The 15,276-nt window shown below is 37.2% G+C and overlaps 2 protein-coding genes and 1 long non-coding RNA gene across 4 annotated transcripts in view; all 3 read right to left on the bottom strand.

Moving 5' to 3' along the window:
* Positions 1 to 792, bottom strand: part of LOC116843277 (B9 domain-containing protein 1) — a 4,351-nt gene extending 3,559 nt beyond the window's left edge. For both annotated transcript variants that reach the window (XR_004377868.1, XM_032813573.1), the window contains exon 1: positions 329 to 792. Coding sequence is in view for 1 of the 2 variants with exons in the window: in XM_032813573.1 (XP_032669464.1) it covers positions 329 to 454 (126 nt within the window). In the remaining variant the exon portion in view is untranslated. The remainder of the gene's footprint in view (positions 1 to 328) is intronic.
* Positions 793 to 1,093: 301 nt separating this feature from the next.
* Positions 1,094 to 6,556, bottom strand: LOC116843275 (probable aconitate hydratase, mitochondrial). Its single transcript, XM_032813569.1, has 9 exons — positions 6,375 to 6,556; positions 5,337 to 5,491; positions 4,851 to 5,017; positions 4,010 to 4,765; positions 3,717 to 3,919; positions 3,245 to 3,533; positions 2,694 to 2,967; positions 2,209 to 2,557; positions 1,094 to 1,839 (listed from the first exon to the last, which is right to left on the bottom strand). The coding sequence occupies exons 1-9, from the start codon at positions 6,405 to 6,407 to the stop codon at positions 1,699 to 1,701; spliced, it is 2,367 nt and encodes a 788-aa protein (XP_032669460.1). The 5' UTR covers positions 6,408 to 6,556; the 3' UTR covers positions 1,094 to 1,698.
* Positions 6,557 to 11,758: 5,202 nt separating this feature from the next.
* LOC116843299 lies at positions 11,759 to 14,626 on the bottom strand. The gene is made up of 3 exons (XR_004377871.1): positions 13,864 to 14,626; positions 13,364 to 13,780; positions 11,759 to 12,746 (listed from the first exon to the last, which is right to left on the bottom strand). It is a non-coding gene; the product is annotated as an uncharacterized LOC116843299 (long non-coding RNA).
* Positions 14,627 to 15,276: the final 650 nt, after the last annotated feature.

Here is a 15,276-nt window from a genome sequence, read left to right as displayed (position 1 = left end):
CTCTCTCTCTCTCTCTCTCTCTCTCTCTCTCTCTCTCTCTCTCTCTCTCTCTCTCTCTCTCTGTTTATACCCTCGACGCAAATTGTAAAATTCATTTAAGGTTCTTTCAAATATTTTTATATTTGAACAAAAAAGCATCTATGTAACGCTAGAATTATGCCCTGAATTGAATTTAATTCTTGAAAATAACTTGAATTTCGTCTTTCTGACGTCGTAATTTAATATGACCACAAAGAACGGTCTTAAAATTGCTAAGATTTCTTTATGACAAACGTAATGCAATTTTATTACCCCTTTTGACTTTCTTTTACTTTTATTATGATCTTACCGCGACCACGTTCCATTCCGGTCCGAAGTGAAAGCCGTACTTGCAGTACGCATTGTTGACATCATAGAATTCAGCGTGTTCGATAGAACCGGTAATGGATAGAAAAAATTCACCTTCCACTGACATGTCCACTAGTAGCACGACGATAGTTATTCAAACTTTTGACAAATGAAACGTTAACTGAAGGATAAACTGAGAGACTCGATAAAATATGTTTCTTTTGCTCTTTGTGTACGTTACCAAACTACATACTGTTGCTATGGAAACGACGCGTGTGCATTGGAGCATTATATCTTGTGCTGTATGGTGTCGTAAATGCGCTAAGTACATTTCTTCTAATATTTTGCTTTGGTAGCTTTAGTAGTTTCTTAATATAAATATTTTTAATAGTATTAATTTTAAAGTATTAGTAATAACAAGCAAATTAATATTTTCCATACTAAATGAACATTATTTGCTTCTTTATAATTTTCATATTGTTACATTAGCATCATGTATATATTAACATTTTCTTGCTATTATTATTAAAATATAACTTATTTAAGCCCGTATGTGCACCAAATATGTTTCTGTAATTTACTATCGCTGAAAAACCACCGAAAAACTTATCTTTAATTTCTCTCTGTGTTACAGTATCTTTATTCGAAATAAATCTTTTATTTCATTATATTACATTTTACATTGTATTACTTTATCTTCAAACCGTATGACCACTTCTATAAGATATTTAATTAATAAGGGTATCTGTACATAATTAAGAATATATTATTCGCTGCCTAATCATTTATTTATGTTCTTTGACGACGAGAGTACATTTCTAATGTTGTGTTCTAAAATCAGTCAACAACTGAAAAATGACGATAGCTAGAGCATGCTCGTAATAAATATATACATATGCAACAACGCATAGAACTGTACATGAACGCATCGGTAAGTTTGAGACCGATACGATCAATCTATGATCATGACTACGCCAGCATACCATAAAATGAGATTGTGTCTATCAGAGTTTCTGAATTCAAGTCATTCTTCCTACATCATAAAAGAATATTGTCAGATAAGCGCCAAAGCGCTGGTCAAAGATAGAAGTCTAGATGCCTCCCCCTCCCCCCTTCAGACAACTACATCCAAAGGACTCATAAAGCGTCTTTTAGATGTCTTTATGACATACTCTGGATGCCTATGTTGTGCGGATTACGACAGCTAGGCATCATGACATCATCCGCTCTCCCAAAACTCAATGACGACTTCAGACACTCTAATTTGATTTGTCCCATTCTGTGGTGCGATTTCTCCATTTCCGCAAATGCGTTACGCATTATAGTTATTGACTAATTTTTTTAAGGTTTTAACAATTCAGTTCTGTCAGCTTATCGTCCAGAAGAAAGTTCCTTCATACGATTCAACGCGGAGCCAGCTTTGAACCAACCAATCTGCTGCTCGTTCATTGTGTGATTTAAGCTAATGGTGTCGACCTTGCCATCCTTGTGCTTGATTTGCGCTTGCACTGGCTGCAAAGATCACATCAAATAAAGGAATGTGTAAGGCAGAAACTTTAAGAACTGAATATTAAATTTGATATTTTAGACTTTCGCGGTGTATGGAAACTTGGTCTGGCTTTCGGTTAATTAGTCTCAGGTCGTTCCTTTACTATCTTTTACTGTAATAATCTTCTGAAAAGTAAACTGAAATAATCACGGAACGCCAAGAATAAATTCATGAAGGACATGACACTAATTCGGAAGCCGGACCAAATACTGAATGTTAAAAAAAAATAGGACATTTAATATAGCATAATATAATATTCAATTTTCAAATTTTGAGATTTTCTTCTTTAGCATTTTGAAGTTCAACAAGCAAAGTGTACGTTTTATACAAACCTTGCCAGGTGCTAGATCCTTCAATCCAAGAAGACTGATTTTGTCATTGGGTTGGATTTTATCATAGTCTGCAGGATTCGCGAAAGTCAAAGGTAAGAGACCCTGCTTCTTCAAGTTTGTCTCGTGGATACGAGCGAAACTCTTGACGATAATGGCACGACCGCCCAAGTGGCGAGGTTCTAAGGCGGCGTGCTCCCTGGAGGAACCCTCACCGTAATTCTCGTCACCCACCGCCACCCACTTTACGCTATTCTTTTTGTAATCACGCGCAACGTCAGGAACAGCACCCCAAGCATTCGACAACTGATTTTTGATCTTGTTCATCTCGCCATTTTCGGAATTGATGGCGCTAAGAAATAATGCAATAGTAAAGTATATGCATCTTGATAAACTTATATCGAAATTTCTTGCAAATCTTTCGTCCTTTCGACAGAGGCCTGCGATTTTTTCTAATTTAATTCACAAAGCAAGTCTTTTTCTCTTACCCTATAAACATGTTGTTGGAAATATTATCGAGATGTCCACGATATTTAAGCCACGGACCGGCTGCAGAAATATGATCTGTGGTGCATTTGCCTTTGACCTTAATCAGGATCGTCAGATCTTCTAAGTCTTTGCCGTTCCATTTATCGAAGGGTTCTAGCAATTGTAACCTTTGACTCTTTGGATCTACATCAACGTTAACCTTGGAGCCGTCTGATGGTGGTGAGTCGTAAGTGTCCAAACCGGAATCGAAGCCACGGCTAGGTAGTTCATCACCTTTATAAATATATGGTTATATTTATAGTATTTATAGTGTAGTGTTAACATGTGTTATACATTGGTTGCTTTCCAACAAGAGACACAAGTCGACACAAGTATCATCCTATCTTTGTTACTCACTAAATGTGGAACAAAGATAGAATGATGTTTGTGTCGACCTGTGTCTCTTATTGGAAAGCAACTGTTATACTATATATAAGAGAATATTGTGCACACATTTAGTGCCAACACTATACATATAATCATTGCGATATCTAAATTATTATTAACTAACCGTACGGGTTATCGAGGAGAAATTCCTTTCCATCCTTGCCCTTTAGCTTATCCGTTAGCGGGTTGAAATCGAGCCGTCCTGCGATGGAAAGAGCAGTAACGAGTTCGGGACTGGTAACAAACGCATGTGTAGCCGGATTAGCATCATTTCGTCCTGTGAAGTTGCGATTATATGACGTGACGATCGTGTTCTTGTCTCCCTTTTTGATGTCCTGGCGATCCCATTGACCAATGCAGGGTCCGCAAGCATTGGCTAGCACTGTACCTCCGAATTCACGAAGAGTTTGGGCCTAAAACAATATTTGAGATAATTTATCGTAACATAATTTGCAGTAAACTTGTACTCTACATCAAAATATATAACTAAAAGACTAAACACGAATATAATCATCTTACAAAATATAGTAAAGCATCATCAATCCTTATTTGAATTGCAAGCGCATTTTTGCGAATAAGAAGAATGAAAGATTTACAATTCCGTCACGTTCAATTGTCGCGCGGATTTGTTCAGATCCGGGAGTGACGTTGAACGCCGACTTCGCCTTTAGACCGTGCTTTATAGCTTGCTTAGCGATGTTCGCGCATCGACCCATATCCTCGTAGGAGCTGTTGGTGCAGGAACCGATTAAGCCGACTTTGATTTCGTTTGGCCAGTCGTTCTTCTTGGCATTTTCACCTGATAATCATGAAAATATATATCTTAGATAAGACAAACAGATATTATATTATATTCAGATATTATATTCAGTTTGAACGATCCAATTACCAAGTTTAGAGATGGGATGAGCTAAGTCCGGAGTGAAAGGTCCGTTCACATGCGGTTCCAAAGTCGACAAGTCCAACTCGATGACTTGATCGTACTTAGCGTTAGAGTCAGCTGTCAACAAACTCTCCTTATGTTGATCGGCGGCTCCAGCGATACTTGAGCGCCCGGTCGCCTTCAGGTAATCCTGCATTCTGTAATTGTACGGAAAGAGCGAAGTAGTGGCACCGATTTCAGCACCCATGTTGCAAATAGTAGCCATTCCGGTGCAGCTGATGCTGTCGACACCCGGGCCAAAGTATTCGACGATGGCGCCGGTGCCACCCTTGACGGTGAGAATGCCGGCTACTTTCAGGATGATGTCCTTGGGACTGGTCCAGCCCTTGAGCTCTCCGGTGAGCTTCACGCCAATTACTTTGGGGCACTTGAGCTCCCATGGGATGTTCGCCATGACGTCGACGGCATCAGCACCACCAACGCCGATGCACAGGCAGCCTAGACCGCCTCCATTCGGAGTGTGCGAATCAGTACCGATCATCAGTAGTCCCGGGAAGGCATAATTCTCAAGGATGATCTGATGAATAATGCCAGAGCCCGGGTTCCAAAAGCCAACGCCGTATTTGGCGCCCGCGGTCTTCAGGAAGTTATATACCTCCTTATTGATGTCTTTGGCACGCTTCAGATCCTCGTCTCCACCGATCTGAGCCTCGATCAAGTGATCGCAGTGTATGGTGGAAGGAACTGCGACTTTCGGTAAACCTAAAAGGAAGAGAGGTAATTTATTGTTTAATATTATGAAAATTGGGAAAGATTTCTAAATGCTGATTGAAAGTGGCGACTTTACCGGAGCTGATGAACTGCAACATCGCCATTTGTGCAGTTGCATCCTGCATTGCGACTCGGTCCGGACGCAATCGCAGATAGCTGGTGCCACGGACGATATCTTGCTTATTGGGCTCATCAAGATGGGAATAGAGAACTTTCTCGGATAGAGTCAGTGGCCGATTTAATCTGAAAGATCGTCAGTGATTAGATTAGTATTGGCCCGTTGGATTTATATTGTGTCAAAAATACGTAAGTATTCTTTTGATTTCGTCATATATAATTTAATGTCTAGTAGATGTCTAAAAATAAACAAGGAATGTTTCAGACTATTTTTATAATATAACTTAAATATAACTGTTATGTATATAGTGTAGTATAAGTGTTAATATTATTAGTCATTTTGGGTATGTGCATCTGTTGGCACATACTCATGCATTTCATGCATGAAACTGGCATTACACTTTTAAAAATAGAAATCCGAATGGAGTAATTAAAGTAGGCTTACCTCTTTTTAACTACCTTAAGATTTTCTTCTAACTTGTCATAGGGAAGATAGCTGTTTGAATCGAATTTGGACATGGCAACTTTCGCAGCTGCGAAGCTCAAAGGGCTTGCGCTGAAGCATCGTTGCTGAATATCCGCTGCAAGAGCTGACAGCTTCTGTAATGAAATATTTTTTTCAAGCACGTTTTAAGGTTGTATATATCGATCAGAAATAAATATATCATCGATATGTAGCCAGTTGACTTGTCATATGCTGCATATTGCTATTTATTTCGAATCATAATTACGTAATTAGATACGTTTATTGCATTCAAATTAATTGCTCATAGATGCATTGCAATGAATGTATACAAATAAATATCCGGAGAAATTAATTTTGCAAGCAAGATATATTTTTTAAATGGGTGTAGCAATGCTGAGTAAGAGTGCATCTGGTAAAATGTGAAATATTATATATTGATAAGTTCTTATCATTAAATAGCATTATCAAGTGTTATCAACAAACATACAATTTATCTGGGCATTTTTATTACAGTAACGTCAACTGAAGTTTAAATCTTTCGTCTTTTCCTCCTACCTGCGCTACAGTAACCTAACGACATTGAAAAACGACCGATATATGTACAATTTAGCACGCGATTACGTAACATTCCTCTGTTTTTTATTTCGCAGTGCTCTTCACCTTGGAATCCGCTCAACTCGTCATATGTTTCATTCACGCGTCTCGTGATAATCAGTTACAATGATACTGAACAATAGTATATATGTTTTGCACCCTTCCCCTTCGACAGTCAATTTTTCTCGCTACGACAATCCACGAATTCAAACACTTCAAACGTAGGAGCTTCTCTTGCGCGTTCCAGTAGATTTTAATCATCCACTTTATAATTCCAAGACATTACAACGCGTGAAGGCTGTCTAGTTTACTAGAGGTCAGTCGGTATTGACCTCTGCACGCTGAGTTGAGAGGTTCATGGGATAAAGCAAATTCAGAGCACACTTGCGTGCGATGTCGACGCATCTGTTTTCCTTTTTTTACCTGCGCGCGTAGAACTCTCGTGCAATATGACATGGTGGTTGAGTTAGTGATCCGCCGATGCTATTGCTCGTGTTCGAAGGCTTTTGTGAAGGACGCAGTAGTTTATTGGAAGGCAAGACGAAATTTCCCAGTGGCAGTTCTTCTCAAACCGGCCACTACAAGGGAACTAAGGACACTGTATGCTCTTTCTTCATGTCGTCGTTGCTTGATTTTGGCGCCTGCGCACAAATTAGTACGTGTTTCCATATCGAACGACCTGAGAAAATATAACCACATCGCAATGGTCAAGTTAAAACTCGTCCAAAATTTCACCGGTGAGACACTGATGTTCCATGAGGATGGAATAAGCGACGTGCGAGATCTTTTGTCGCAACTATATTTATTAATCAAAAAGTCGCTATGATCATTTAAAATATCGAGATCGAACAGATGCAGGAACGGCTCGTAAATTGTTCAAAGTAATGCTACTGCAAGATAAACTAGAAAAAAAATTAAAGATTTATCTTTATTATCCCCGATAAAGTTTAATTTATTAACTACTCCGTTATGTGTTCGGGGTTATGATAAATAATATAATATATTATAAATGATATATTATAAATAATATAATATAACAGAAATATAATTTTTATGAATAAAAATTGAGTAAAAGAGAAAACTGTTTGTTGTGTCTTTACCGTCTGTATTCTATGGGTTTTTTCATATTTCTCAACTTATTGTGTAATTTAATTTTTTAATCCCAATATTCTCTTAAAAGTATTATTTATCTAAAGAATTTACATAGATACTGCACAGTAGTATTTAAGATATCGGCTATTCTAAGGAGAAGAGAATCAATGTTGCTTCTAAGAGCACTCTCGGTTCGTGGTGAATGACTGTTGGTTGTCAGATTATCAGCAATCGGTAGTATAACAGTTGAGAGCAATAAAACTACACGTTATCTTGGATTGCAATCTTATCCATATATCTATTATTCTTACATAAGATTATTGAATCATAGTATCATTTATCAATCTGATTAAAGCAGTTAACAAGTTGGAATATATCATCGGATATTTGAAAATCAAACATTTATAAAATATTTTATTATTTAATGCCTTTTTCTAAATTTTATATATTTTTAATATTAATCTTAATATTGTAGCATTCTTATATTTTAATTGAAAAACACACAGTGTCTACTTTGAAAAATTGTTGAATCTTATACAAAGATTGAACGTCGAGTTCTTGTGTTTTATTATAATTATTATGTACACCTTTACTAGAAAATAATGATAGATCTGTCAAATGCGGACTTGTAAAATATTGATCAGAAGAACTGTGAATAATGATCCATGGATACAAATTCACAATTACTTACGCTCATAACTAGTGGTTTACGACTATTAATAAAGTCTGCGCGCGCGCGCTAAAGACTGCCTTAGCTAAACCATTAATATTGTACGTTAATACATTGTGAATTATTTTCCATCAGGAATATTTATTCTTAGAACATTGTGTAAATTGAAGACTATATATGAAGTAGTATATAGCCTTGAATAATTAATTGTATTAGTATCCGATGATCGCGAATGTGACCAGCAATCGATTTTCGTCACGACGATCTTTGATCAAAATGCCGCACAGAATTGTTCTGTTCACCTTTGCGGGGTCAAAAAGATATTATACGATATGAAAAAGGCATTATGGGCGCAATGAGTCCTTGACACGATTAATCCGTTGTAGGTGGACCAGGGCAAGTTTCGACACATACCTTTCCGCTGATCTCTTTGCTCGTTCACTAACAATCCGTTTGTCGATTAACGACGTATCGGGACGAATACCCTAAACGGATTTGCTGTCATCTTTTGTTAAAGATGTCATCACGATCTTATGCGCGACGCCCTCGCAAGGTAAATTGTTCGGGAGAAGGCCGGCGACATTTTTCGCCGGATTATGCATATTGTAGTTTATGACATACGACACGAACTAGCAACGATCGCCATTGCAAAAGAGAAACTGCAGAGAGCGGGATCTTAATTGAAATCTTGAAGCGATCGTATCCTGTCAGATTAGATGGTGGATAACGGTGAAACTATATATTACATCGCCATTGTATCTCGATTGAAAAAAATTCGGAGACTATCTGGGGACTGCACGGGCACTAACTCTTCCCTAAAATTAAATGAATAAAAAAGAGCAATAGGAAGTACCTACTTTCGCGAGAGAAAGAAATTCCAGGCGAGAAATCTGTGTTACATATAGAGTGTCCTAATTTTTTAATGCACTTCTTTCATTTTTGGAATTTTTCACAATTTCCGAATAACTATTTTTTAAACAATTTTTTACATCTGAATACTAAATATCTTGTGAGCAGATTCCATTTTACATTTCTGCTAAGATAAAGTTTGCTTAGAACATGGAAAATTTCTCAATTTGTGATTCCAAAGCTGTTGATATCTTAAAAATTTTATTAAAGAGAATAAGAGAGATAAATAAAATCGAAATCGACAAAAAGATCTTTTAAAGAAAGAAAGTGCAATAACTTGAGACACCCTGTGTAAATGTTCTAGAACTATCACCAGTCCTTTCACTTACAAGTTCTTTGACCAGTTTGCAATCAATTTTCTAATAAGAAAATTATTAAATCCCACATAGAAAATACTTTAAGATCTAATTGAAACTTAGATTATCCGATTACCAATGTTTGTATCATTGTTGATCATTAAGGTTTATACTTTGTAAAACTAAACTTTGTTATCGGTAGTCGACAAATTAGAATTGTTTTTACCGACGGTCTATAAATAATATTTTTTTTAGGATTTTATGCATCTGTTCTGCGGTATCTATTCATTAATGTTTGTATTTTCATTCTGTAAAAGCACTTTCAATTCAATGCATTCAATTGGAAGAAAAGTAAAAATAGCGAAATTAAAATTCCTAAGGCAATGCTAAGTCTCGACATGACGTACAGATTCGTAGTTTCTTCTTTTCTTTTATTTAGGCGCATAAAATTAAAAGTGCTTTTGCCGCATGAAAATACAAACGTTAATGAATTATTAACGCTATCTACTTGTATAAAATTATAAAAATGTTTATTTACCAACGGCCGGTAAAGTAGGAAGTGCTGAATCGTAACATATTGCAAGTTCGTAGTTTTCTCTTTTCTTCTAATCAGATGTATCAAATTAAAAGTACTTCCACCGGATTAATGTACAAACGTTAATAAAATAGTTTATGCTATACAATTGCTTTAGCAAGACCGAGAAGAACCAAGAAAGATCAAAAAGGCAGAGAAAACCAAAATAATTCTTCTCCTTACAAATCTTCAAATTATGAAATCGTTATATTATCCTTAGATGTACATGTGTTTTCCATATTATATATAAAACAAAAATGTATTATTTTATGTTTTAATATGGAATCTAGAGTGGAAGCTAAAGAAGATATTTGTATTGTGTTTATTTTGCATTAATAATTATATCAGTACAATTGCATTTCTTTTTCGTTTATTTAATTTTTGATACAAATAAGATTTATTATATATATATATATATATATATATATTTATGTGTGCGTGTGTGTGTGTGTGTATACGTACGCACTTATGAATTCATTGCACATTTGAGTTATCTTTCGAAGGTCATCTACGAAGGCAAAGAAGGCGACCTTGCCAATTTGACAAACTCGGCCTAAAGAGCGATCGACCAAGTTAGCGAAACGAGGGCATGTTCAGCAAAATCTGGCGCCAGGGCGCATTGCGTCACGATTTTACATCATTCGCTGTCATCTCTTACCCTTATTGGTAACTTAGAGTCTCTTCAAGCGAGCTAAATCATCAAGTACTTCTTTTCATAGCTTACATATTGACAGCTATCTCAAAACGATTGTTATTGGCACAATTCTCCAGCGAATTAGAAATTAAAAGTGTATGACAAAAAGTATGGGGAATTTATTCGATTATGGTGATCAAACAGCTTGAATATACTGAGACACGTAATTCATAAATTATTGTTATCGATATTGGAAAAGCAAAGTAACTGTATGATTTTACACTTAATTGTTTTATATTTAATAACATTTACTGCGTCGACTTCAATAACCCAGCCGGCTCGATCGACCAACATGCCGCGGGCGATGATGGCGAAAGTAATGGCTCGCTCTAATTTCCTCGAGGCTATATCAAGTGTTACACCCCCGCCTTTTAGCGACGCGCTAACGTTCTCATTCCCGAGTTTCTAGAGCTACTGATTCTTAAATTGCTAAATTAACTGATCTTATTCTTTATGTGTTCCACAGCAGCATCTGTGTTTTCTTAACTCTCATCTTTATCGAAGGGAAGATATAAGACATGCTCGTAGAAAGTCGTATTTTTAGTCATTTATGTGTCATAAAAAAATTTTACGTATATTAAATAAATAAATTATCTTTTCTTGCATTTTACTAAAAAATAAATTATTGTTCGACTGTGTTTGATGCGTTCTTTAAAAAAGATTTTGATGGTGCTACTTTTCAATTATTAGTGAAATTAGCGAGAAGTATTATTTAGCGAGTATATATAGCAAGTGTATATTTTCTATCTATTTTTATATTATTATATTTATATTATTTTTTTTAATATTATTAATATTATGTTTTTATTATTATTTTTTTAATATATTTTTTTTACAAAATATGTATCATAATATGTACAGTAAAATATGTGCAGTTTTACAGGAAATATATTCTTTTTTCTAAAATTTTCTAGAGTAATTCTTTTTAGTTCACTTCTGTGATAATAATTACATACGAGCGAACACGGTGATTTCCTTCAGGCGCAGCCCCAACGTGCCGGTACCGATACGTAAACGTCGCCTCAGGCTTGCTTTCGATATCGGCCAAAAAATCGAACTCATAGCTCGAATTGACATGCGAAAGGAAAAGGCTGTACGAGTCCTCGAAAGTAGTCTGGCCAGCCGCTCGCAAATATATCATAACAGCGTTTCCCAAACGAAGACTCGACATAAAGGAAGACAATACTTATTGCAAAATAAATATTGCAATAAATATTGCAATCTCAGTGAGCATTAACAATTTCAGAGATAGATATATACTAATGGAATATGCATGTTCCATTAGTATTACTAGTTCATTATAGTATATATATGTCTCATTGGGGAATTAGCACATCAAACGCGGTAGTGATCACCAGTTACCTGTGCTGTGATATCTGCATGTCTCATTCATTTATGTGTAGAATAATTAATTGATCCTACTTAGCAAATTAGACGTATGGTTAATGAAGAGTCAATGAAATAGTGTAAAAAATGTTAATGTCAGAAATTGTATTTAATTACCGTAATTTTGGTTAGTTCAGTGTTTAGATAATCTTTCGAACAATCGATAGACATGAGCGCGGCGGAGAAGTCGTTGATGTGTCTTTAAGAACCTGAAGGATATCTCGGGCGTCACAGCAACGGCTGTCTGCGAAACACATCGACAACTCGATAAGCAGACGAAAGGAATTTTGGCGAATTTGCGCGCGGTCGCATCGGGACCATAGCGGGCGTGTCTGGTCCCGTAACCGGACGAAAGAAACGGGGTGCCCCGGCGTGACGTAATTCTGGAGAAAGCGAACCCGTGCGTGGACACGCACGCTCCGTAAAAAGAGCGGCGAACCGACATCTCCGCAGACCGGCATGATCCATCAATTACGCGGATTGTTATTTCCTATAGTACGTCACGTATGCGCTGGTATAGTGTTCGCGCGAGGCAACCTCGACGACCCCGGGACGATCAGGCCGAGCGAAGGTCCTGCCGGCTCCTTCAATGACGTCGCGCGGCAGGAATCTCTTCACGACGGGATAAATTACCGCACATCTCTCTGACTCGTAATACACACGATAATAATGTCCGTGCGCGATTCTACGAAACGCTTAATTGCGCCCCGGTATGGTGTAAACGTTATCTAACTTTGAGAATATGATTGCCAGGTGCATTAGATCGAAGCTTCGACACGTCCTCGAGGTCGTCCTGTAGGCTCGTAGATTTGAGAAATACTTCAAACTACGTCTATCGTAAGCAAAGATAAAGTTAGACGCGAAAAATAAGCGCAAAACTTCTTTTTATTCCCTTGTTTTTGTGGCATTTTTATTCCAGGTGCTTTGCCTTTTTCGTCCTTCGTTCGATGTTTTGTTAATACTCAGATAATCGGCGCATCATTGAGAGAAAGTTCATTGATTAGGTTATCTTTTCTTTTCTCGTAGCAGTACTTGAAGGCTAATCAAACTTGCGAAATTGTTGTCAGTAATCATCGGCGATGTGAAGAAAAGTCAGCCGCTGGAATTTCTTCTTCGATAGCTTCCGCGTAGTAAAAGTCGGGGTCGAAGAGAATCGCCAAGAAACGTGGACTTTCTATAAAAATAAACACAACTTTGTTTCATATTACAAAACATGTGATGTCGCTAATTAGTGGAGTCTCGTAACGGTTGTTGCATGCTTCTTAGTGTTCGTGAACACGTGTGATGTACCGAGTTATATTATTAGTACGATCTTATTTATTATTGAATGATAAAACTCAGGATGAATACAAATGTTCTGAAAAAAACAGAGAATCTAAAAGCTCAAATAGATACGGATCTTAATTATCTTATTGGAATCTTAATCATTTTTTGCAACGTGTTGCTTTCAAGGAAGAAATAATATAAATAAAATAAACCACGCTTTGGTATCAGAATCGAGTATCTTAGTTCCATATTAATAATTGTTACTTGAAACTTGTTTTAAGTAAGATACATTTGAAACTGAAATTAAATTAGGATCAGATTAGAATTGAGATTAGATGTGAGTTTTTGCAGTTAAAACACGATTACAGATATAATGTCACGCATTTTATATGATTAAATTAAAAATTAAATCTAAGTTTCCAATTTATATCCAAATAATTGAGAAAATTTCAAGTGAGGGGAGAAAATTTCAAAAGTAAAAACTATTAATACGGACCTTAAACCAATATTTCCAACGTTACTCACATTGACCTTCGTTTATTTATTTTGAAGTTTCCCAAGGAGAATGTACCGCGATGCCTACGCACAGAAGTGTGTGTTTTGATAATTGTTTTCGTATATACGTAGCGCGTCAGCGTACCGACTGGAATTCCCGAGGAATCCACAGTGACATGTTAGCAACGAAGAAGGAGCAAACGGTCGATTATAAATCGCGTTTTCGCAACGTGTCGCTTCGACCGATTTTTCCAACGAAGGAGTCGCTGAATTGTTCTCACGGTTACTTTGGTGTCGCCCTGCATACTTGCAAATCGATTCATCCTACGATCTCTCGATAACGTCAGCTCGCCTCGACAAAAGAACCACGCCCGTGGCTATACCCGCGGGCTTCGCCAAAGCACCATAAAGCTACTTACGTAAAAGGAGGCAAAGACATATTGCCAGCTATAAAATACGTTACCAGTCATTTCTGTTCTCTTTGGAGATAATTATTATGTATTTATAACTCAAATGTCGCGTGCGCTTACCTTCTAGCCTAATTTTATGGCATAAGCTTTCCCTTGGCTACATAGAGTAAAGAGAATATGCAGAGTGTGCTTGAAATGAATAATGACACGAACTTTATCGTTTCTTGTTCTATAAATTTTACTAGATTTTCCCTTGGTAGAAGTATAATTAAAAGTAAAGATTGGTTTTACACGTGTATACGTACGCGCCATTATCACACATTTATTTCTCCTGTTTATTTATTATATAGCAATTATCTAAATCTTTCCAGCACAACGCCTCCTCCAAAATCAAAACAAGTGTCTTCTCTCACGTTGCTTGATGTTCTTTTAATGACGGCTATCTGTAAGTCATGACCTTGCGTATGCTTTACATCTATCTTCTTTCCCAGGGCAAATTTTCGGCATTTGTCGACGGACACCTCGAAGGTCTCGGTGCGTCTACATTTACGAGGTTACACATTTCGCACGAATCATGTAACTCAATTGTTCTGACCCGGTCCTTCGAATTCAGTAATGATCAGAAGACCGATAAGAGAGAACTCGTCCGAGGTACGGCTGTGAGTGAATTCTCATGTGAAGCCGGTACGGTAATGACGGCTAAGCCGATCTAACGCAAACGACAACCTACATCGTCATCCTGAAACTGTCAACACATTAATCGCACTTTATAAAAGGCATCCGCACGCCCACTACGAGGTGACTGTTTCCTTTTCAAGTGCCTGCTGCTTTTTTCACGTATGCCGCAATTTTCTAAAAGATTCCTTTCCCTCGTCGTCGATCCACGCATTGCAGAGAATGCGTGAGTCGTTGCAATTGCACCAGATCGCCCGGGGCGTCGGAGTTAACGAAGTATGTTCGTTTATTGTCGTCTCGTTGTTTCTCGCAGGTCACCGTGAACTGATCTAACTCAACACTGTCGTAGAATGACGAATAGGTTATTTTTGAGATTAGTTATATCCGTAATAAAAAGGCAACTGCTATTTATAGACGTAACGTCGCGTCATCTTCAACATATAATTTGTTGGTTAATTAGTTACAATTACGTGAGAGGGAAAGAGTCGCCGCATCTGTATTTTCTCAATTGTAAATTCGGCGCAAATCGCCGAATCGGCCAATGGCTATTGTCTCAAATTGCTATACTGTATCTGAAAGGTTAAATGGGCCTTTGGAGAGGATAATCGATTTGTTCGATGACGAATGACTCGTGACGAATAAATGAGCGGATGATTCCTTGAACAATTGCACGAGACGCAGAGGTGTCTGCGTGTGCTTTTCCGATTATGTAAACCACTTCACTGTTGATAACGCTGTAAATTACTCTAGCCGGATTGGCGCGAATACCTCGAATCGCGGAAATAAAAATAATAAAGGATGAGATCAATAAATCAGATAACAATGAAAGCGTTAAAGTAGAAGCGCGTTGCGGCATCG

Source organism: Odontomachus brunneus, unplaced genomic scaffold (assembly GCF_010583005.1).
Source record: "Odontomachus brunneus isolate Ranch 3 - 2012 unplaced genomic scaffold, Obru_v1 Obru_scaffold_031, whole genome shotgun sequence".
NCBI classification, from domain to species: Eukaryota; Metazoa; Arthropoda; class Insecta; order Hymenoptera; family Formicidae; genus Odontomachus; species Odontomachus brunneus.
Note: the sequence above shows the minus strand (reverse complement) of the source record. Positions and strands in the feature narration are given on the sequence as shown.

What these genes read in the sequence shown, in the direction of transcription:
- LOC116843275 (XM_032813569.1), bottom strand. Translation starts at nt 6,407, where the DNA reads ATGTCATATTGCACGAGAGTTCTACGCGCGCAG. An exon ending in CAATTGAACGTGACGGAATT is followed by an intron (nt 3,534 to 3,716) that starts GTAAATCTTTCA and finishes ATATTGTTTTAG; the next exon opens with GCCCAAACTCTTCGTGAATT. An exon ending in TCCAACAACATGTTTATAGG is followed by an intron (nt 2,558 to 2,693) that starts GTAAGAGAAAAA and finishes ATTATTTCTTAG; the next exon opens with CGCCATCAATTCCGAAAATG.